Genomic DNA, 25000 nt, shown 5'->3' on the forward strand with positions numbered 1-25000 from the left:
ATGAATGGAGAGGACCTAGACCCCCTGCTCAGAAGTAGCCCCTAGTATCCACGAGGGTGCCAGAGTAAAGGAGGCAGAGTCTGTCTCTGTGATGAACTCGATTGCCTTTTCTTTGATCAGTTGCCCCTGAAGATGCGGTCTTGCCAGGCCATAGAGGAAGGCGATCCAGGCTATCCTGATGAGACTTAATAAGCTATGGGCAGATGGCAAAGGGGGAGAACTCCCCCTTTCAGTGGTCCAGGGGAAGGGGATGGGAGAAGAGGGAGGGAGAGCGGGGCTGGGAGGAGTTGAGGGAGGAGCCTTCAGTCCGGATATATAATAAACAAAATGTAAAAAATAAAAATAAAAATTTAATTTTGAAAAGCTCTCTGTCTACCCCTAACTCCTGCAAGTTGTTCCAAATGTCTCCTTCAAAAAAGCGGCTTGAGAGAGAAGCTGCAATCACGAAAAAATGTTAACTTTTCTCTTGCCCAACAACACTGGTTTATTATTGAGGAATTCCAAATTAAAACCACAGTGAGATACCACCTTTAACCATGCAAGAATGATTTCTTTCAAAAAGACAAAAATATAATGAACATTATAAAGGAGTAGAGGAAAGTAAAACCTTCCACATTATTGCATGTGAATGTAAACTGGTACAACCATTATGGAAAATTATATATAGAGGTTCCTCAGTCCTTAACTACTCAGTTAAGGTAGTCCCCTAACTACCTTAGGGGAGCCTGGTCTACATACATAGCAAGCCCAGGGACAGACAAGACTGAATAGCCACACTGACTCAAGAAAGAAAGCAAAGAAAGAAAGATAGAGAGAGAGAAAGAGAAAGAGAAAAAGAAAGAGAAGAGAGAAAGAAAGAGAAAAAGAGAGAAAGAGTGAGAAAGAAAAAGAGAGGAAGAGAGAAAGAGAGAAAAAAGAGAAAAAGAAAGAGCAAAAGGAAGAGAGAAAGAAAGAAAAAGAGGGAAAGAAAGACAGAGAAAGAAAGAGGAAGAGAAATAAAAAAGAGAAAGAAAGAAAGAAAGAAAGAAAGAAAGAAAGAGAGAGAGAGAGAGAGAGAGAGAGAGAAAGAAAGAAAGAAAGAAAGAAAGAAAGAAAGAAAGAAAGAAAGAAAAGCAAACGTACAAAAAACCTCTATCCCATGATCCAGCACTCTCCCTTTGGGGCACATACCCAATGGTAGTGAAATCGTAATGGGTACAGGTCTTACACCTGTAATCCTAGAACTCATGATGGAAGTAAGAGAATTGCCTGAGTCAGTCTGGCATATAGAGAATCCTAGTATTAAAAAGTCAAAGAAATGAAGAATGAAATCAGTCTGTCAAAGAGATTTCTACAATCAGATATTTACTTCACCACTTGTCACAACAGGCAAGACATAAAAAGTGCCAGTGTCCTTCAATGGATGGAGAAAAAAGAAAATTCGGCATGTGTACACAGTAAAATACTATCCACCCTTTAAAATAAAACCCTGTTATCTGTGACGTGAATAAACCTAGGGATATGTTCAATAAAATAAGCCATCAGAAATACCATATGTTCCATACTTCAAATTACTGAATTTACATATAAGATTAGCATTTTTATTTTTATTTATTATTTATTACAGTTTATTCACTTTGTACCCCAGCTGTAGCCCCCTCCTCCTGCCCCTCCTAATCTCACCCTCCCTCCCTCATCTCCTCCCATGCCCCTCTCCAAATCCAGCAATAAGAGAGGACATCCTCTTCTTCCATTTGACCCTATTCTATCAGGTCTCATCAGAGCTGGCTGCATTGTCTTCCTCTGTGGCCTGGTAAGGCTGCTCCCCGCTCAGGGGGAGGTGATCCAAGACCCAGCCACTGAGTTCATGTCAGAGACAGTCCCTGTTCTGTTACTATGGAACCCACTTGGAGACTGAGCTGCCATAGGCTACATCTTTGCAGGAGTTCTGTGTTATCTCCATGCATGGTCCTTGATTATCCTGAGTATCAGTCTCAGAAAGATACATGGGCCCAGATTTCTTGGTTCTGTTGCTCTCCTTGTGGAGTTCCTATCCCTTCCAGGTCTTTCTATCTCCCCCTTCTTTCATAAGATTCCCCACACTCTGCAAAAAAGTTTGGCTATGAGTCTCAGCATCTGCTTTGATGCACTGCTGGGTAGAGTCTTTCAGAGGCCCTCTGTGGTAGGCTCCTGTCCTGCTCCCTGTTTTCTCCCTCTTCTGATGTCTGTCCCGTTTGCCTTTCTGAGTGAGGATTGATTATCTTACCCAGGGTCCTCCTTCTTGCTTAGCTTCTTTGGGTGTACAGATTTTAGTATGTTTATCCTATATTATATGTCTAATATCCACTTATAAGTGAGTATCTACCATGTGTGTCTTTCTGATAAGCGGTGTCCTTGATGTTAAATATTCAACAATAAGCAAGGTGGTTTGTGTTCTGGAGCAATTCTCATAAGGGAGAAAAAAATTAAAAAACTTTATTTACATATTGGAATTCCAATGTCGTTAACCAAGAATATATGACACCATATTTTGTTATGATCTTAATTCTTATTTTATTCATATGTACAAGTCTTTCAGAACAAGGATACTTCTTATAAATTTTATATCTTCCATAGCAGAGCTTCACAAATATGGGTAGAATAGTAGCCTCTGATACCACCTAGTGAAATAATAACATCATGTGCCACCATCCAGTGGCATTCAGTAGGATGTAATTTCCACCTAGGGGATATCCGGTAAGGCCTGTAAGAATTTTTCTTAGTTCAAAAAAGACAGTGCTCCTCAGGCTCAGCATCTGCATTGATAGTCTGCAGGGCAGAGGCTTTCAGAGGCCCTCTGTGGTAGGTTCCTAGGTTGTTTCCTGTTTTCTTCTTCTTCTGATGTCCCTCTTCTTTGCCTTTCCGGATGGGGATTGGACATTTTAGTTAGGGTCCTCTCTCTTGCTTAGTTTCTTTAGATGCACAGGTTTTAGTGGGTTTGTCCTATGTTGTACTGTTGGGCAGAGTGAAGGAAATTTTATGTAAGAACTGGGAAATAGTAAGAGCTGGAGAGGACAGGGTCTCCACAAGGAGAGCAACAGAACCAGAAAATTTGAACATAGGGAACTTCCCAGAGACTCATACTCCAACCAAGGACTATTCATAGAGATAACCCAGAACCCCTGCACAGATGTAGCCCAGGGAAGTTCAGAGTCCAATTGGGTTACATAGTAATGTGAAGAGGGACTGCCTCTGACATAATCTGATTGGCCTGCTCTTTGATCACCTCCCCCTGGAGGAGAGCAGCCTTACCAGGCCATAGTAGAGGACAATGCAGCCACTTTTGATGTGAACTGATAGACTAAGATCAGAAAGGAGAGGAGAACCTCCCCTATCAGTGGACTTGGGGAGTGGCATGCATGCAGAGGGAGGAGGGAGGGGCTTATGGGGGGATGCAGAATGAATAAAGTGTAATTGATGAAAAATTAAAAAAAAAGAATATCTATGATACAGTTACGATAAAGAATCCAGCCTAAAAAAAAAAAAAAAAAAAAAAAAAAAAAAAAAAAAAAAAAAAAAAAGACAGTGCTACTGCCATTGCCTAGCTAGAAGCCAAGATTCCTGTGAAAGATCCTACAATGTACAGGGGATCTCTACACAACAAACAATAATCCTTCTAAAATGGTTAGTGGTACAAGGCTCGGAAAGCCTCAGATAAGTAAAAGCAAATTAATATGGAAAGCTATTTACTCAATATTTCAGAGTGAAAAAGGCAAACAGAAAATAGTGAGGGCATCCAGAGATGAGGAATAGTAAGATCTTGCTAGCAAAGCTGTTTGGTAATATGGATTGGCATGAAAATTATTGTACAAAGTACATAGCAAAATCAGCAGAATCACAAGCATATGAGTTTTCTGTAAATAACTAGTCCAAGTTCTTCTCTTTGAGAGAGAGTTTATAAAGTCAAATCTTAACTCTCATTGTCATTAAACTCCCAAGTGTGTCAGGCACAAAGTAGCACTAAATAGAAAATGACTGCCTTTTGCACTATCAGATATGTATTTGGTTCCTGAGTCTCACCTCTTGATGTTTCACTTCTGTCTTTGTAATTCTGAGTGATACTTGCCTTTATTCCCCTGAAGTACAGCTCCCAAGGAAGAGGAAAATCAGATAGTTATGGCTTCCTAATGTACTCTTATGATCTATACTGTGATTGTTTTCAAAAATCAAACAACAGACATTTCAAAAACGTAATAATGGGGTTTATATTTTCCAAAAACTAGGAGGATTTTGAAAGTGCTCAATACCAAAAGAGAAAAAAAGAAAAGAAAAAAGAAAAAAAAAACGGACACACAGTTGGAAGAAGACATGCTTATCTTTTTTTTTGTGGCTTGAACATAACACACACTTGAATCAAAACATCATATGGTATAACACAAATATGTACCAACTTCTATGCCTCTAAAAATAATAGTTCTGAAATGAACTGTCAAGATCACATATTGGCTTATATTGGGTTAACTGACTACTTTGAAAATTATTTTTAATTAAAATATAATTATATTATTTTCCTTTTCCCATGAACCCCCTTGAATTCATGGCCTGTATTTTAAATTGTGCATATATAAATGCATAAATTCCTTAAACTGGCTAGCCTTTGCAGTGCCTTCTAGCTACTGATATTCAATGATTTGCAGAAAATTCAGAATAGCCTAAGTTCCTTCACCTGTCTTCACATATAATTTACACATTGGCCCTATATTCAATAACATAAAAATCTACAGCAGAATTGTTGATGGAAAATATTTATATTAGTGAATTTTCCCATTTTGGTCATACCTATCCCCTAGAAAATACTAATTAGAAGTAAGATGTTCTCTAAGAAAGCAGGTAGCTAGAGCCTGGAGCCTGTGGGAAAACAGAATCTTTTCCAGAGCTGAGTGTCCTGAGGAATAGTACTCCCTCAAGAACCAGCTATACCACTCCTAGGCATATATCCAAAAGATGCTCAAGTACACAACAAGGACATTTGCTCAACCATGTTCATAGGAGAGTTTTTTCTTAATAGCCAGAACCTGGAAACAAACCAGATGTTCCTCCACGGAGAAATGGATACGGAAATCATGATACATTTACACAATGGAATTAAAAACACAGCAATTAAAAGCACAGAAATCGTGAAATATGCAGAGAAATGGTGGAATCTAGTAATGATCACCCTGAGTGAGGTATCCCAGAAGCAAAGAGACACATATGGTATATACTCACTCATAAGTGGATATTAGACATATAATATAGGATAAGTATATTAAAATCTGTACACCTAAAGAAGCTAAGTAAGAAGGAGGACCCTGATTAAGATGATCAATCTTCATTCAGAAAGGCAAATGAGATGGACATCAAAAGAGGGACCAAACAGGGAACAGGACAGGAACCTGTCACAGAGGGCCTCTGAAAGACTCTACCCAGCAGAGGATCAAAACACATGCTGAGATTCATAGGCAAACTTTTTGCAGAGTGTAGGGAATCTTATGAAAGAAGGGGGAGATAGAAAGACCTGGAGGGGGGAGGAGCTCCACAAGGAAAGCAACAGAACCAAAAAATATCTGGCCACAGGGTCTTTTCTGAGACTGATACTACAAACGAGGATCATGCATGAAGATAATTTAGAACTCCTGCACAGAAGTACCCCATGGCAGGTCAGTGTTCAAAAGGGTTCCCCAATAATAGGAACAGGGTCTCTGACATGAGCTCAGTGGCTGGCCCTTTGATCACCTCCACCTGAGAAGGGAGCAGCCTTGCCAGTCCACATAGGAAGACAAAGAAACCAGACCTGATGAGACCTAATAGACTATGGCCAGATGGAAGGGAACAAATGATGGGAAAAGAGACCATGAATTTGAAGGAGAGAGGAAGATGGTGTTTGGAGGGAAGAAAGGGAAGAAAGAAATGTGAATTACAATCTCTCAAAAATAATCAGAAATTATAAAGTTTTTCTAAAGACAAAGAAACCAGACCTGATGAGACCTAATAGACTATGGCCAGATGGAAGGGGAGGAGGACTGGACTGGAGGAGGGGCATAGGAGAAAAAGAGGGAGGGAAGGTGGGATTGGGAAGGGTTGGGGGAGGGGGCTACAGCTGGGATACAAAGTGAATAAACTGTAATTAATAAAAAATTAAATTAAATTAAAAAAAGGAAAAAAAGATGCTCTCTAAGAAAAGACAGCCTTTTCAGTCTTCAATAAATCTATGATGTAAAGGCGCTATGAAAAAATGGATTCCAAGCCTGGAGTAGAGGAAAGCCCCTGTAATCCCAGTAAGCAGATATTAAGGTAGGAGGATAAGGAGTATAAATTCATCTCAGCAACATAGGACTTTGAAGCCAGTCTCAGCTGTCTCAAAAAACTAGCTGGCTCTATAAAGGAAAACTCGGAGGCAGAAAACAAGAGTACTCTACTAGTGAGGAAATCCCAGAGCAGAGCAACTTCCAGTGACAAAATTAAATTCTAGGAGCCAGGAGAGGACCCTGGGCACGTCCAGATGACAGCCAACAATTAGGCCATGGCAACCTGTGTTGCTGTGGTTGGCATCAAAATGAAGAAACATAAAGCCTACTGTATATCCATCCAGTTTCTGTCATTATACATTTACATGTTTTGCTTGTTCATTTGATTTTTGGTCCTAGAGAGCAAAATACTATGTAGCTGCTTAGGGTGGTTGCAGAAGACAGCTGGTTGTGCAGAAGAAATGACTCTACATGGGTTTGGAGGTGAAGCTGAAAGGTTAACTTTTTTTGAGACAATCTATTTCAATAAATAAGAAGTTAAGTAGTTTCCTTACCCCGCGGTACTGGCTTTCGTTGAAAATCTGAGGTGGCAAGGGGTACCCTGTGGCGGGTCGACTGTTCTCAGGTACATTTTCTCTCATCCACTTTCGATTCTCTTCATTAGCTGCAATATCTTTTTCTTCAAATCCTATTTTGTTGGCTTCTAAGAAACCAAGCACATCTTGCTGTTTCTTCTTAATCTGGAAGCCAAAAGGGGGTGAGGAAACACTTTTGAGAAAATAGTATTTATTCTTTTTCTTCTTTTTTGGACTCAATGGGTTTGATTTAGGAATACATAATATGCTTATTCAAATACATATATGCATGCAATAACAAATGATGGGAAAAGAGACCATGAATTTGAAGGAGAGAGGAAGATGGTGCTTGGAGGGAAGAAAGGGAAGAAAGAAATGTGAATTACAATGTCTCAAAAATAATCAGAAATTATAAAGTTTTTCTAAAGTGATGAACTCATTGCTACAAAGTCAAAATAATTTACCACTCAATTCTAGTGTTGGAGATTAAAAAGAGACTTCCTACACCAAAGGATTTTATTTTTCAAAATCAACAAAGTCAGTGCTTATTAGCCAGCAGACATGAATTTAGACATGGATCAAATTTGCAATGCAGAAGAAACATTTGCTATCATTACTTTCTTTTTGATGATCTTACAAATGAACACCATGAAGATCCTTTTTCACCATCTAACTTTCTCCTTTTCCCACTTAAAGTTCTATATCTAATAATGCCGATCTAATTCCAGATCATGCATATTATTAACTGTACAAAGTATGGTTAATTCAAGCATCTTAATCAGTTGCAATGTCTTCATGTGCCTCAGAGTCACTCAAGTCTCATTTTTACGGTTCAGGCCATGATCTATAATGTAAAAGATCTAGGCCTGCCTGTGCACTAAGTTTGTAGCATAACCTGTATTGCTCATTATCTCGTAATATGCATAGTTAAGACACCATTCACATGTCCGTGCTACCTCATTAGATTATTAGTAGAGATCACCTACTTGCCTCCTTATCGCACCAAAATCAGAGAGCTTTGGAAATAGTAAAATTAATGCTTACTAGTATTCTCCTATGAAATGCATTCATTTGAGAACTTGATTTCACATGTTCATATTTGTTCATATAATTATGTTTAAAGGCACTTTTAACATATCTGAACTATATAAAGAATATGCAAGAAAAAGGGATTTTTTTGTTTGTTTTTTATGTTTTTTTTGTTTTTTATTTTTTATTTTATTTTTTTTTTTTTACTCAAAGGCCACAAGGCATTTAAATGTTTTAAATGCCACAAAGGCATTTAAAACAAAACAAAAACTCAAAGTAAAATATAAAGAAGTAGTCCACAAAATGAAAATCAAAATGTGAAAAAAGAAACTCACAGACAAAGATGTTTTAAATTCACATTTACCTCCTTTACCACTGTGTACATGCACTGGGGTTATATTTTCATCCAAATTATTTCTAGTTATGGTTATATTTTCATCCAAATTATTTCTAGTTATTGTTACATAATTTATTTTAAATAATACAACTCAAGAAAAATTTCTCAATTTACTCGAGTAAAAACAGAATTTCAGGTGTCTATTTAGGTGAGTAATAAAAGTCCTTTCAAAAAGATCAATTATAATCTAATAAAATGTACCATGAAATTAATTTTTCTAACAGTACTATTACTTCATTGACATATAAAATTAAACTATCATCCAGGCGTGGTGGCACACACCTGTATTTCCAGCACTTGCAGAGGCAGAAAATGGCAGATCTCTGTGAGTTTGAGGCTAGGCTGGTCTACAAAGCAAGTCTAGGACAACCAAGGGTACACAGAGAAACCCTGTCTTGAACAAAAGAGAGAGAAGAAAGAGAGAGAGAGAGAGAGAGAGAGAGAGAGAGAGAAAGAAAGAAAGAAAGAAAGAGGCCCTCTATGAGTCTGAGCATCTGCTTTGATACACTGCTAGGTAGAGTGTATCAGAGCATATGCTGAGAATCATAACCAAACCTTGCGAAGAGTGCAGGGAACCATATGAAAGAACGGGGAGTTAGTAAGACCTGGAGAGAACAGGAGCTCCACAAGGACCAAATATATCTGGGCACAGGGGTCTTTTCTGAGACTGATTTTCCAACCAAGGACCATGTATGGATATAACCTGTTCAGATGTAGCCCATGGCAGCTCAGCATCCAAGTAGGTACCCTAGTAAGGGGAACAGGAACTGTTTCTGACATGAACTCAATGACTGGCTCCTTTACCTTCCCCCCACCCCCGAGGGAGGAGCAGCCTTGCTAGGCCACAGAGGAGGACATTGCAGCCAGTCCTAATGAGACCTGATAAACTAAGATCAGATGGAAGGGGAGAAGGTCCTCCTCTATCAGTGGACTTAGAGAGGGACAGGGAGCAGATGAGGAAGGGAGAGTGAGATTGGGAAGGAATGAAGGAGGGGGCTACAAAGTAAATAAGCTGTAATTAATATAGAAAACAAAAAAATTAAAATTAAAAAAGAAAAAAGAGTTAAAATTAAACTGATTTCAACTTTTGTCACAAAGGGGAATTCAGTCAACATGAAGTGGATCAAGTAATTTGTGACTATTTAGACTATTTGTTGATATGAGTAGATATATCATATGGTACTTTCAGTAACCTAGAATTTCAACAATAAGAATTATACACATTCCTACCATATTATCACCACTGTGTTTGCGTAGACACAGATCAGAGGCCCTCTAAAATAAAGAGTTCTTTGAGGTCTTTGCCACCTTATTGGATGCTTTTTTATGTTGAGCCCACAGTACTAAGTAAATACAGTGGCTTTGTCTGGTATCAGTATGTACAATAGGATATCTTTACTAGAAACTTCATCTGTTATGTCAAAGGTTGAGTATCTTTTTTTAAAAGGAAATTGACAGGGTTTCTGCTTTAGAGGATACCAATAGAAAAGGGGCAGAACTTTGCTAATGATATGGGATAACAAAAGATTTTGTTTCTGTTTTCCTGAAAAAAAAAAAAAAAATCTGCCAGCCTAACACAAAGCACATTTTTTCTTCTGATACTTTAATGGTACTAACAGAGGTTCTGACTATGAGGAGCTAAAATCTGAAATGAGGGTCAGAAATTTTACATAGTCATTATTTAACAGTATTTACACGGTTAGTGCTAAGCAAAGAACTTTACTGGAGTCTCTATGTCTAAAGAAAAGTAACTCCCATAACCTATGCATATTACCATCTACTGGGAGAGTTAAATTGAGATACTCAAATTTGCACAGTATCTATCTATCCATCCATCCATCCATCTATATATCTACCTATCTATGTTTTTTGAGACAGGGTTTCTCTGTATTGCCTTAGCTGTCCTGAACTCACTTTGTAGACCAAGCTGGACTTGAACTCACAGAGATTCACCTGCCTCTACCTCCCTGAGTGCTGGGATTACAGGTTTGCACCAGCTCACCAGTTTAACATAGCATTTAAATTAGATGCTAAGAACAACGCAGGACGGTTAAGTGGGAAGGAACCAGTGAATTACAAAGCCAGGGGAAAAAAAAAGTACAAATATTGTTGGTATTAGTGATGCCCTTAGGCTAAATGTAATAAAGACAGCACCAATGTAAGTGTCTCTACCAATATTCATGGTTTCAGCCAAAGGTGAAGTTAGTAAAGATTAATAAAACTGGGGCTGGCAAGATAAATTGTCTTGCATGCACACAATTTTGAATTTTTACCCAGAAACTGAGTTTTAAAAACAACTTAGCCTCTTTGCCTTTTGGGATGGGGATTGAACGATTTAGTCTGGGTCATCTCTCTTGATTAGTTTCTTTAGATGTACAGACTTTAGGAGGTTTATCCTATGTTATATGTCTATATGAGTGAGTATATACCATGTGTGTCTTTCTGCTTCTGGGACAGATCACTCAGGATGATCCTTTCCAGGTCCCACAATTTACCTGCAAATTTCGTGATTTCCTTTATTTTTCATTGCAGAGTAATACTCCATTGTGTAGAAGAAAACAGGAAACAACCTAGAAACTTGCCACAGAGGGCCTCTGAAAGGCTCTGCCCTGCAGACTATCAACACAGATGCTGAGACTTATGGTCAACTGTTGGGCAGAGTGCATGGAATCTTATGTAAGAAGTGGGAAATAGTAAGAGCTGGAGAGGACAGGAACCCCACAAGGAGAGCAACAGAACAAGAAAATTTGAACACAGGGGCCTTCCCAAAGACTCATACTCCAACAAATACCATGCATGGAGATAACCTAGAACCCCTGCACAGATGTAGCCCATGGCAGTTCAGTGTCCAAGTGGGTTACATAGTAATGGGAAGAGGGACTGTCTCTGACATAATCTGATTGGCCTGCTCTTTGATCACATCTCCCTGAGGGGGGATCAGCCTTACCAGGCCACAGAAGATGAGAATGCAGCCACTCCTGATGAGATCTGATAGACTAAGATCAGAAGGAGGGAGAGGAGGACCTCCCCTATCAGTGGACTTGGGGAGGGGCATGCGTGAAGAAGGGGGAGGGAGGATGGGACTGGGAGGGGAAGAGAGAGGGACTTATGGGGGTATACAAAATGAATAAAGTGTAATTAATAAAATAAAATAAAACAGCTTAGCACGATGGCACCCACATGTAATCCCCGCAACTGGCAAGGCAAAGATAGGCAGATCCCTGGGACTCACTTGTCTACTTGGCAAGCTCTGAGACGGTAGGGATACCGTCTCAAGATAAAACAAGATGCCAGAGTAAGAGCATATCACACACACACACACACAGTATAAAAACTTAGACCAAAAGTGAAAACATACCATACTAAAAACTGAAGACTTATTATTACAAAAAATAAAGGCATTGTAATGTGCTACACTGGGGCTCAAAATCTCTGCTACCACATTTCTTAGAAATAACTAAAATCTACAAATGAACGAGCAATTGTGTAATTAGTTTGTATTTTTTAGAAAATCCTACTTTATAACAGTCAATTCCCTCATTACAAATGCAGATATAAAAATTCTCTGTAGCTCATTGTTTCAAACTTTACTCAGAAAGAGCAACTCAGCAACAACAGACATCTTTGCCTAACCATGCTAAGGATTTAACAGTGAACGAAGAGTAGTGAGAGCTCCCTTTCCTTACTTGTTTCACTATACTTTCAAAATCCTTTAGTCACAATCAGCCGCCCATCAAAAAAGAAAACAAAAAAACAAAAAACAAAAAAACAAAAAAACCAAAAACAATAACAGCAACAACAACAACAACAACAACAAAAAACTGGTTTACCAACAATGCAGCAGTTTTGAGTTAAGATGAGTATTAAAAATTCTTCACGCAAGCCAGAGGGTGGGTGGCAGCACATGCCATTAATCCTAGCATTCAGGGAGGCAGACAGAGTTAGAGGCAGGCTGATCACTGTGAGTTTAAGGCCAGCCTGATCTACAAAGTGAGTCCAAGACAGCCAAGGCTACACAGAGAAACCCTGTCTCAAAAAAAAAAAAAAAAAAATCAAACCAAAACCCACACAAAAAAAAAAATGAATTCTTCAGGTCAGGAGGGAGACAGAGGCAGGCAGAACTCTGAGTTCCAGGCCAGCCTTGAGTGAGTTCCAGGACAGAGAAACCCTGTCTCAAAAAGCAAAACAAGAACAAAAAAACCTATGCTAAAAGCAAGCTGGTTAGCAAACCATGCGTCTGACTGGGCTACCTTGTCTCAATGACTATGGTAGAAGAACAAGTGAGGATGATTCCCAGTATCAACCTCAGGCTTCTACATGCACACACATATTCATGTGTGCCCATATTCAATAAAAAATGTACAAACACACATATGCAACTCACACACATAAAAACAAAAATGGAGCAAAGATGGAGAGGAGGGAGGGAAGTAGGGAAAGAGGGAGAGAGGGACGGAGGAAAGGAGAATAAAGAATTCCTCTTTCTAGGCAGAGTGATTCATGCCTATAATCCCAGCACTTCAAGAGGCAGAAAGAGAGAATGACTGGGTCTTGAGGCCAGCCTGGGTTAAAAATGAAATTTTTCCTTGTGGAGTTCTTGTCCTCTCCAGATCTTACTGTTACCCACTTCTTTCCTAAGATTCCCTGCACTCTGCCCAAAGATTGCCCATAAGTCTCAGCATCTGCACTGATAGTCTGCAGGGCAGAGCAACAGAGCCAAAAAATCTGAGCAACCAAGGACTATGCATGGAGATAACCTAAGACCCCTGCACAGGTGTGGCACATTACAGTTCAGTGTCCAAGTGGGTTCCATAGTAATGGGAAGAGGGACTGTCTCTGACATGAACTGATTGGCCTGCTCTTTGATCACCTCTCCCTGTAGGGGGAGCAGCCTTACCAGGGCACAGAGCAAGAAAATGCAGCCACTCCTGATGAGACCTAACTGACTAGGATCAGAAGGAAAAAAAGACCTCCCCTACCAGTGGACTTGGGGAGGGACATGCATGCAGAGGGTGGAGGAAGGGAGAGATTGGGACTGAAGGAGGGAGGGAACAACAGAGGGGATATAAAGTGAATAAAGTGTAATTAATAAAGAATTTTAAAAAATGAAATTTTTGCCTAGAGCTCCCCCTGTATAAATTCTACATGTCATGTGGCAAAGGCACAAGAAACACCTTCCCAGGTAATTCCAAGACACAATTTCCAAGTCTTTAAGCTGGTAGTGATGGATGTTTAAGAAAGGAGATTACTGCTTGTCCACACTAATATCAATCTAATTTACCCAGGCAAGCCTACTCCCTGTGTGAAGTTCTCCAGAGGGTCTCTACCCTCTCCCTGTTATTTTCTGCAGTATACATCATCCAGCTTGGAGTAGACCCACCTTATCCACAGGTTATTAGCTCCTGTTGATCTCTCAAATTGTAGACAAGATCGAGCCTTTATGTAGTGTATTTTTTGGAGATTGCATAACCATAATAACGTTTAAGATACATATTAGGCACAGTAAAATATTAATAAGAATTAATAATAAAATGAAAGCATTATAACAATGTATTACCACAAATCCTTTGTGAACATGCTATCTCTCAACTAACACACACATGCATGGGTAGTGCATACAGCACAGATGTGCTGGATAGAGATGGCTCACATCCTGGGTGAGATAAACAAGATGTCAAGAAGTTTCATCACACTACCCTGGATGACAACTGAAATTCTATGAACTATTATTTCTGGATCTATAATATTTTGGACTGCTGCTTACCAAAAATAACTAGAAAGTGAAATCATGGAAATGGAGGACTATTGGACACAGTGCTTGCCAATGATTTCATACATTGAGGTTGTAGTCTTTCGATGAGGTGACAAAGCACCTGGACATAGGGATCCCTTTTCTCCATGATCTTGGCAATTTTGAGGTGTACTGGTCAAATATATCATAAGGCCTCCCCAGTCTGACAATTAGACTGAGATTATGAATTTTGGGGTAAAGTGTAAAAGGGATGAACAATTTTCTCATTTTCTCATACCAGGGAACACCTGATAGGAACATAACTCACTAAGGTGATATTAACCTTGATTACTTGATAAATGAAGAATGTGTCATTTTTCTTCAATACGTTTCCTTTTCTACACTGTATATTATGTATTTGGAAGTCAGTAAGCCCAACCTACACTTGAACAAAGTACTCTTTATAAAACTCTAACTTCATAGTGAAAATCTGACAGTACTTCTTAGCTAGAAATCCTGGGAAATTCAAGAAACAACATATGAGAGATTGCTGAAAAGTGATATACCTCGGTCTTTGAGGTTAAATAGGATAGGCTTTTCATAATTCATCTTTTATTATTTTCTTATTAATATTATATAATATTAATGTTAATATATAATATTATTATATAATATTAATATACTTATTTAACAATTATATGATTGATAATATATTTAATAATTATATAATTAATATATTATATGCATTATTTTCTTAATATATACATCCAAACTGCAGTTTCTCCTCCCTCCTCTCCCTCCAGTTTCTCCCACCTACCTCCTCTCTTCCCCAGATCTACCCCTTCTGCCTCTCCTCAGAAAAGTGCAGGCCTCCCACAGACATCAACCAAACAGTTCATTACAAGCTACAATAACACCAGGCACATACCATCACATCAAGGCTATATGGGGCAACCCAGTAGGAGGAAAAGGGTCCCACAAGTGGGCAAAAGAGTCCACTGTTAGAATTCCCAGAAGAACACCAAGCTACTCAGCCATAACATCTACACAGAGAACCTAGCTTATACCCCTACAGTCTCCCTGATCCCTAAGAGCTCTCAAGAGTTCTGGTCAGTTGATTCTATGCCCATGTTCTTATGGTATGCCTGATGCTGTACTCATAAGTGGATATTAACTGTAAAGTGAAAAAGACAATCTTGCTACTGTCCACAGGTCCAGAAAGGCTACATAATAAGGAGGGCTGAAGGGGGAACACAAAGATGTCCTTGGAAGGGGAAACAGAATAGATTTTGAGGGTGGACTTGGGGGTGGTTGAAGTTGGGAACAGGAAGGATCAGGTGGGGGAGAGGGAGAAAATACCAGGGGAAACAATTGAAACCGGAGGTCATTTCAGGGTGGAAACTTAGGGAAATGGAAACTCCATGGAATGTATGAGAGTAACCCTAGCAAAAACTCCTAGTAATGGGGGTCAGGGAGCTTGAACTGGCCTTATTCTGTAACCTGTTAAGACCTCAAGTGAAGGGATTAGGACACGGACCCAGCCACAAAACCTTCAACATCCAGTTAGGCCTGCCTGTAGGGTGTTCTGGGACCAGAGCCTAGCATAACTGTCATCAGGGAAACCAGAGAGGCTTCATCCAGCAACTGATGGGAGGCAGAAGTGGAGTCCCACAGCCAATCATTAGACGGAGCTCAGAGAGTCAGACCTCAATGTTTATTTGGAAACATGTCTTAAAAAAAAAAAAAACCTTGGATTAAACACATGAAGTATCATATTAAAGTGACTGGTACTTTAAAATGAAGTTTATTAGTGGTGTTTATTTATATCTTAGCCACCTTTCCCAGTGTAAGATATGCCATCTACTCTTGAAGTAGTGGTGCCTGTGAAATGTAAAATATGCCAACCTACATTCTTTTAAGCCAACATACATTTCTTCTAGCAAAACTTCTTGTACACAGAGAAACCGATAAAGATCACTGCTTGCATACAGATTTTCTTCCATCCTCATATTTTCCAAAATAGCACTTGCAAGTCTTAGAACAAAGCTGATGAAAATTTTGTACCTTTAGACATCACCAGAGAGAGCTCTATAAAGTACCTAAATGTTAACATATTCCACAACAGGGAAGTTGAAGCTGTTTTATGTAATGTGGAAGAAGAGGAGAAGGAGGAAAAGGAGGAGGAGAGGAAAAGAGGAGGAGAAGGAAGAGTAAAGCCCTAAAATTTCACAAGGTTTGGAGCTTCTGGTCTCATAAAAGCTATGGGTGCACCAGGATTAGAGAAAAAGGATAGCTATTATTTCCAAATTTAGCAGATTTCAAATTGCAGCTAAAAAAAAAAAAAAAGAAAGAAAGACCAAGAGGAGTTAGAGAGATGTTTCAGCAGTTAAGAGTACTTCCTGCAGCCTCTGAGTGCCTGTCATCCTAGGACTCGAGGAGGGAGAGGCAGGCTTGCCCCTGTGAGTTCAAGGCCAGCCTGCTCTACAAAGCAAGTTCAGGACAGCCAAGCTAAGGCTATAGAGAAAAATGCTCTCTCTCAGAGGGGTTGGGGAGAAGAGCACTTGCTGTTCTTGCAGAGGTCCTGATTTCACTTCCCAGCACCCACATGGTGGCTTAAAATCATAAGTAACTCCAGTTCTATGTGAAGATCCAGTACTTTCTGGATTCCACTGATACCAGGCAGTCACACTGTGCACAGACAGATGCAGGCAAAAGACCCACACACATAAATAAATAAAAAATAAATAAATAAATTGCTGGAAAACAGATTTTGCTTCTTATTCTTATTAATAACAGCTACCACTGTAAATGCCAATTAAGTGAAAGTTAGTATTTCATGTATAGTTTTTCACTTGATATTCATAATATCCTGTAGGGAAGGTATCCTGATTTTCATGTTATTTTCATGTTATGGATTAGATTATCAAGGCTCAAAGAGAATGAGGAAATTTACCCAAATTCACAAAACCAGTACATTACAGAACTAAAATTCAAATTTAGATGTTCTTTATCAGAAAATCTTACATTATTTCACTACTTTGCCGGTCTTCTCTCAATTTACTTTCTACATTTATTTTCTTTTTTTCTTTTCATTAATTTTTTATATTACAGTTTATTTACTTTGTATACCAGCTGTAGCCCCCTCCATCATTCCCTCCCAAACCCACCCTCTCTCTCTCATGTGCTCCCTGCCCCTCTCTAAGTCCACTGATAGGTGAGGTCCTCCTCTCCTTCCATCTGACCCTAGTTTATCAGGTCTCATCAGGACTGGCTGCAATGTCCTCCTCTATGACTAACAAGGCTGCTCCTTCCTTGGGTGGGAGGGGGTGTCAAAGAGCCAGCCACTGAGTTCATGTCAGAGACAGCCCCTGTTGGATGCTGAGCTGCCATGGGCTATGTCTAAGCAGGGGTTCTAGGTTATATCCATGCATTCCATCCATTCTCCAAGCAAGAATCCATCCATTCTTGCTTGGAGAATCAGTCTTAGAAAAGACCCCTGTGCCCAGATAAGGAATTCTTAGTTCAGCAATATGGCTCATAGGGTAGATACCTGCAGCCAAGCCACACAGCCTGGCTTGAATGCTGACAGCATCCACAGAGACAGCACCCACTTGGATGCTGAGCTGCCATGGGCTATGTCTAAGCAGGGGTTCTAGGTTATATCCATGCATGGTTCTTGCTTGGAGAATCAGTCTTAGAAAAGACCCCTGTGCCCAGATAAGGAATTCTTAGTTCAGCAATATGGCTCATAGGGTAGATAACTGCAGCCAAGCCAGACAGCCTCAGGTACCACATAGTGGAGAGAGAACCAAGCTCCACAAGTTGTCCTCTCACATTCACACACACTCAATAAATAAGTAAATAATTTATAAAGAAACCTTTATATAGGACTGATAAAATCTTACAAGGACTAATACTCCCTAACATAGTGGTATGCACATGTAGTCTCTGGTACTTGAGAGACTGAAAGCTGACACTCTCATAAGCCTAAGACCAGAGAGCACACTGAGAAGCTTAGTGAAAGACACTATTTATTCCAAAGGTAATATTTTTTATGTGTGCTTGTTATAAAAGTTAATTGTAAATTCAATGTAACAGCATATAAACTCTTAATTTATTTTCTGAATGAGTATGTATACAAATGAACAAATTTCAACAACATTCAAAGAAAAAAGACATCTGAAATACCTACTTCCAATTGGTAGAAAAGGTCCAGTATTTGATCCTGTCTGGTACCGCTTTGGGATTATTAGTTGATTAAAAATATAACTCTTCAGAAGAAAACAAGAACAAGTTAGGAACCTGCCACAAAGGGCCTGCAGACTATCAAAGCAGATGCTGAGACTTATGGCCAACTGTTGGGCAAAGTGCATGGAACCTTATGAAAGAAGTGGGAAATAGTAAGAGCTGGAGAGGACAGGAACCCCACAAGGAGAGCAACAGAACCAGAATATTTGAACACAGCGGTCTTTCCAGAGACTCATACTCCAACCAAGAACTATTCATGGAGATAACCTAGAACCCCTGCACAGATGTAGCCCATGGCAGTTCAGTGTCCAAGTGGGTTACATAGTAATGGGAACAGGGACTGCCTCTGACATAAACTGATTGGCCTGCTCTTTGATCACCTCCCTCTGAGGGGGGAGAGCCTTACCAGGCCACAGAAGATGACAATGCAGCCACTCCTGATGTGATCTGATAGACTAAGATCAGAAGGAAGGAGAGGAGGACCTCCCGTATCAGTGGACTTGGGGAGGGGCATGCGTGAAGAAAAGGGAGGGAAGGAGGGACCGGGAGGGGAGGAGGGAGGGGTTTATGGGGGGATATAAAGTGAATAAAGTGTAATTAATAAAAGTTAAAAAAAAAAAGAAAATATAACTCTTCAATACAATTGGGGAAGCACTATTCCTAATTGTCTGAGAAAAATGTAGATTGATTTCCAAAGTGGTTGTACAAGTTTACATTCCCACCAACAATGGAGGAATGTTCCTCTTTCTCCACAACATCTCCAGCATGTATTGTCACTTGAAGTTTTTATCTTGGCCATTCTGATGGGTTTAAGGTGAAATATCAGGGTCATTTTGATTTGCATTTCCCTGATGACTAAGGATGTTGATCATTTCTTTAAGTGTTTCTCTGCCATTCTATATTCCTTTACAGAGAATTCTCTGGTTAGATCTTTACCCCATTTTTCAATTGGATTACTTGATTTGTTGCTTTTTAACTTCTTTAGTTCTTTATATATTCTGGATACAGCCCTTTGTCAGATATAGGGTTGGTAAAGATCCTTTCCCAGGCTGTCGTTTTGTTCTGATAACAGTGTCCTTTGCTTTACAGAAGCTTTTCAGTTTCATGAGGTCCCATTCATTGATCATTGCTTTTAGAGCCTGTGCTGTTGGTATTTTGTTCAGGAAGTTGTCTCCCGTGCCAATAAGGTCAAGGTTCTTCGCCACTTTTTCTTCTAACAGATTTAGTGTGTCTGGTTTTCCACTTGGACTTTACTTTTGTGCAGAGTGATGAATATGGATCTATTTGAATCTTTCTACATGTAGGCACCCAGTTAGACCAGTGCCATTTGTTGAAGATGCTATTTTTTTTTTAATTTTATTGTTTTGGCCTGTCAAAAAATCAAATATCCGTAGGTGTGTGGGTTTATTTCTTTATCTTCTATTTGATTCCACTGATCCACCATTCTGTTTCTATGCCAGTACCACGCAGTTTTTATTACTATTGCTCTGTAGTACAGCTTGAGATCAGGGATGGGGATACCTCCAGACAATCTGTTGATGTACAGGATCATTTTGGCCTCAAGGTCACTCACTGCTCTTACACATAAAAAAAAGTAACATAATAGCAATTTTATGATCTGAAGGAAATTGTAAGTTATAATTATACAATATAAATTTTAGACTAATCCATGATCGCAAATGATTAGCTCTATACAGCCCTTTATCACATCTGGCATAATTCTGCTGTAGGGAAATAGATGAATTAAGGCTAGAATAATAAGGGAAAAGAATTAGATATGCTGGATGTGTTAGCAATACGTTATATGTATCATGTCCCTTTTTGTATTACACCATGTATAATCTCACTGTAAATTATAATGTGAAAATTATTATTTTTGAAGAATTTCCTATGAACCAGGCACTGTGATAAGCTCTTTACATGTTTATTTTATTTTATTCTCACAATAATCTTCTGAAGCAGCTGCTATATTTTCATTCCAGACACTCTGACAAAGAAAATAATGCTCAGATGCATTAAAGAACTTGTTGCAAATCACATCTTTGTCCAACCTCTAATAGAGTGAAAATCACCACTTAAAAATTAAGTATGCAGAATAACAAATAATGTACTGCCTTGCTTGAGGCCTCCTGCTAATTAGATCATCTGTTAACTTATTGAAGTTCTCTTGAGCACAGACATGGCTCATAACAATTTTTGTATCAGTCTTCATTTCAAAGCCTGGTCTAAAGTAGCAGCAGGAAAACCTGGAGATTATTTTTAGTGTCCTTTTTTTGTTGTTGTTTATTTTTGAGAATGTAATTTAATTGCAGCATTTCTACCATCACGTTAAGATTTTTTGTTGTTATTTTTGTTGTTATTATGTGTTGTTATTTTTGCTCTTTTACCTTGCTCTTGCCTCATGTACCATAAACAAGTGTTTTATCACTAAATCACATCTCTATCCCTTATTGCATTTTTTTGAGATAGGGTCTCACTACATGGTCCATGTTGACATCCAGCTTATAATCTGACTCAGCCTCCTGAGTCCTAGCATTACAGGCTTGCAGCACTATGCCACACCTAAAGCATTTTATGTGCATTGTTAGTGGTTTGTGCCTACAGATTTTTACAGGAAACGGCTGTCATATGAATTATACTGCCTGTACATAAAGTTATCTCTACTTGAAACCTTCTTTTTCATGTATATGGACAAATGCAAATGCAAAATGAAGAGCATTATGACATGCTTCCACAGAAGTTCAGCCGCTTATGACTACACCAGGCTACAGGAAATGGCCTTTCAGAGAAAACAGGGTTAACAGGTACCCTAGGCTACTCTCACGACTCTGGGAATATCCTTTTGATATATAATCAAGGCTTCAACATATTAGTCAAAGTCCACTGTTTAGTTTGCAAATGCTTGTGATTCTGTGTCAATGACTCTATTCCCCTGTGCTCCTACCTTCCACACTCATCCACTCTTCCTTGACTCCTCTCATTTTTTTCTGTGTTATGAGAAAATGTTATCAATAATTACGAGTCCTTTTAATGGATTATCTTATGATCATCTTATTGCAAAACACTGTAAATATTCTAAAACAAAGAAATAAATCTTTATGCAAAAAGGAGAAAACCTCTTCACACTGTTAGAAACAACTATCAAAGTTCAATAATTGGTATAAGTGTTATTCTAACATTACGGATCTTCAATACAAAAAGTTCAGACTAGTGTCACACTAAGATTTTGAAAATAAAACTGTTCATCTCAGCTCCCACATTCCAGTCTTAAAATCACTATCATTAAGAACTCAGTACAGTGGCTTTCTGTATGGCTTTCAATCCCCTTTAAGAGAATAGCGTTATAACAGAACAAAGAGAAGCTGAATCATTACAAGGAACGTTAAGAACAACAACTCATGTCTTTCTCTATGTAACGAATTCCAGCAGTAAGGAAACTGTGTCCTAAAGCCACTTCCTGCTAATGCTACAGGGCTTCTAATCCCCGTCAGAGAAAGTCACCAGACAACCTTCCCATATAAGGATTAGCAAAAACAAATCCTCAAACAGGCTGATGTGAAGTAACAGGGCAGGCATATGAGAACCAAATATGGTAGCTAAAATCTGCAGCTCACAAGATGCCTTTTTTAAAAAGGCTGTAACCATCAACCTATCAGTTCTTGAATCACAAGAAAAGCAATAAGCTTACTAGTATTAACCAGATGACAAATATTAGCCAGACTACAATGTGTTACATTAGCTGACCATCTTTTCCATTTCCTTTTCTACTGACAGGCTGTTAAGAAATGTGTGGCCAAGGGGTAGGCATATAACATCAGAATGATGTGTCTGAATAAGTAAAGTCATTCATTCTACCTCCTCCAAAAGAAGCAAATAGATTTCCTAAGTGTCTCAGGAAACAAGCTCTGTCTCGCTACAGGAAAATCTCACTGTGGTCAGGAAAAAAAATTCACAGATACAATATAATTTGATAAGACTAAGTCCTCAGAGGATCCATGTTCTCTTCAAATGCAGGGTAGAACCAGATTCTGAGAGCTGTTGTACAGCCACAAGAGAATACAATACCCATATTCCTCTACAGCAAAACATGAGAATTAAAGAGCACATACAGACTTCATCTTTATTCTCAGTGATCATGGTGTTCCTATTAGTATGATCAAATATGGTGTTAGTGCTGAAGGGTGTTAATTCAGACAAAATCAAGTAAAATCAGAAGTTTTTTTTTCCAGTGTGTATTAATAGCCATGGAAATATTCATAGTTTTTAATCTTGTAATTCCATGTCCAGATGCTTTGTTTAAGTAAGTAAACAAATGAGAGAAAAATGATGTGCCTGAAGGAATTGTGTGTGACATTTTGTTGAGTTTTGTTGTTTCTTTTTTGACAATGGAGATTTGAAAGTTGTCTGCATATTTACCCATACGGACTTAAGTAAATGTTTGTGAAAGAATACCACATTCACAGTGAAAACAAACATATGCTATATGATTATGTTAACAACAAAGGACAATATATACAAGATCAAAAGAAAAATCTAGGAAATTACATATTTTTATAATTTCAACTGTGAAAAGCAAAATTTATATTCTTAAAAGACTACCAATTTAAACAATATTATGATTGTTTCATAACTAAAATACATTATATATATTAAGGCCTTTCTAGTGGTAGCATGTCATAGAAGCAAGGCTGTGCACCATGGAATAAAATGTTTCTTCTTCAGAAACCCCACCAGAGACTGGAGGGTGGTAGGACTTCTTGTTTATATTCAAGAGAATATGGCAAAGGTGATGGGCTGTCATTGTAATGTTATGCTAGACAAGGTACTCTCTACAAGCCTCACACTGGAGTCTTCTTTGCTTACAATGAAGTAAACAAATTTTGGAGTCTCAAGGAATTCTGTCAACAACCAAATGAACATAAAATAAAGATTCAGCCTTCATGCAGCCTCCCAGTCAAAAGTCAAGGCACCTTGATGGCAGTTTTTCAGAGAATACAGCCATATTAACTTCTGACCCAGAGGCACTATAATATAATGAATTGATGTTGATTTAAAGCAATATAATCTGCTCTATAGCACAGACAGCCAATACAGGACCAAATTGACTTGGCTTTGACTCTCAGAGAACTTTCACCTATCGTGTGATTAACCCTGTGAGGCCTCAAATCTACCTGTTTGTTGAGGATAATAATAATACGCACCTCTCAGATGTTGCACAGAAAGTCATAGATAAGAGAAGCTATGAGCCTATTACATTAACTGCTAGAAAAATGGCTAGATTGTAAGTTACAAGTTCTCACATGGCCAAGACCTTGTACAGTTTGCTCATCGTGTTATTTAGTAGCCATTATATCTGACCTACAGAAGATATTGTATGTAAGTATGTACTGAAGGAATTAATAAACAAATTAAAGCAAGCTCTAATCTATGGGCTCACTCGTGCATACCTCTGTGTATGTATAATAAAGAAAATTAAGAAAGAATCCTTACCCGGTAGGTACTAAACACAATGAATACCATGGTACAAAAGTCACAGGGAAAAAAAAAGTCCTTCAGAGATTGTATGAGAATAAAAGTGTGTAAATGAGGAATCAGACTTTGGAATCAAATATAATAAGATCTATATGCATAACTGAATAAAACCTTTCTGAAGATGCTATCAGTACCAGTACAAAACACTACACATGAGGGTATAAGGTGTTTAAAGGAATCAATGCAGTCTCTAGGAAGCCACGGTAAGGCAAATGATACGTGACATCCTGGGCAAATGTCTGAACATTCACAAAGCCTAGTAGCCTTCCACACTCATATCACAGGGCTCTGAGAAGCAAAAACCCAGTAAAATACCACTAAGAAACCGAACGCTCTTTCCAAAGCTTTGAAAGATGCAAGTATTTACTCTCTTACAGCAAAACTCCTCAAGTACAAGCCTCAGAAGTCACATCTTTAAACTAACTGCCTATAAGAAAGTTGGCACACACAGTCTATCAGAAACCTGACCAGAAGTTACTGTCAAACAATATATTTCTTAAGCCCCAAACATGACTGCAAGTTAAATTTCGTCAATACTTTTGTTAAACAAAACAATTCTTAACCCTCAAGGTCAACCATCACATAAAAAATATCTAGCCACATTTTAAAATTGCTATGTTTTCATAAATTGAATGCACTGTGTGACAATTTACTGCAAAATGAAAAGAACTGCCACCCCCAACATAAATGTAAGTATGAAGCAGTAGAAAAAGCTCCTAAGTCAATCTAAACCTCAATCCTCAAAGCCTTCCAATTCAGTCTGTTGTTTGTGTTCATGGTAAAATTCCATCAGCATTTATGTCTGAGAAGAACAGGTAACAGGAAATATTGTGAAATAACAAGGAGTTGGAAAGTCATTGTCTTAACCTCAAAAAGTTCCCCAAACCATTCTGTGAATAATACAAATAATACCAATAATACCCACATGGAGCCATATGCAAGTTCTCAGAAATGTAGATCTTAATTATTTCTCATTGAAAGAAAATTAACCACTGTCCTTCATTTTTTTCCAAAGGGAAAGATGGTTTCATATTTGTGTCATTGCATTCTTTGTAAAATGCTTTTCCTGCAAACAAAAATTTTCCCGAACATATTAAACATATTTTAAGATATTAGCTTCCTCGAATTCAAAGGCATTATGGTAAAAAGAAATTAAAAAGAGAGGCAAAAGATGCAAGGACATTTGAACAACTAATAATTGCATCAATCAAGTCAGGACAGACAGCATCTCAGCCAACTCACT

General features: G+C 38.5%; 1 protein-coding gene across 1 annotated transcript in view; it reads right to left on the bottom strand.

The window, feature by feature from the left end:
• The window catches only part of Sh3bgrl (SH3 domain binding glutamate rich protein like), an 84341-nt gene that overhangs the window by 12281 nt on the left and 47060 nt on the right, over nucleotides 1–25000 (bottom strand). The window contains exon 2 of the mRNA XM_060375752.1: nucleotides 6800–6985. Within this exon, the coding sequence (XP_060231735.1) occupies nucleotides 6800–6985 (186 nt within the window). The remainder of the gene's footprint in view (nucleotides 1–6799; nucleotides 6986–25000) is intronic.

Source organism: Meriones unguiculatus, chromosome X (genome assembly GCF_030254825.1).
Source record: "Meriones unguiculatus strain TT.TT164.6M chromosome X, Bangor_MerUng_6.1, whole genome shotgun sequence".
NCBI lineage: Eukaryota > Metazoa > Chordata > Mammalia > Rodentia > Muridae > Meriones > Meriones unguiculatus.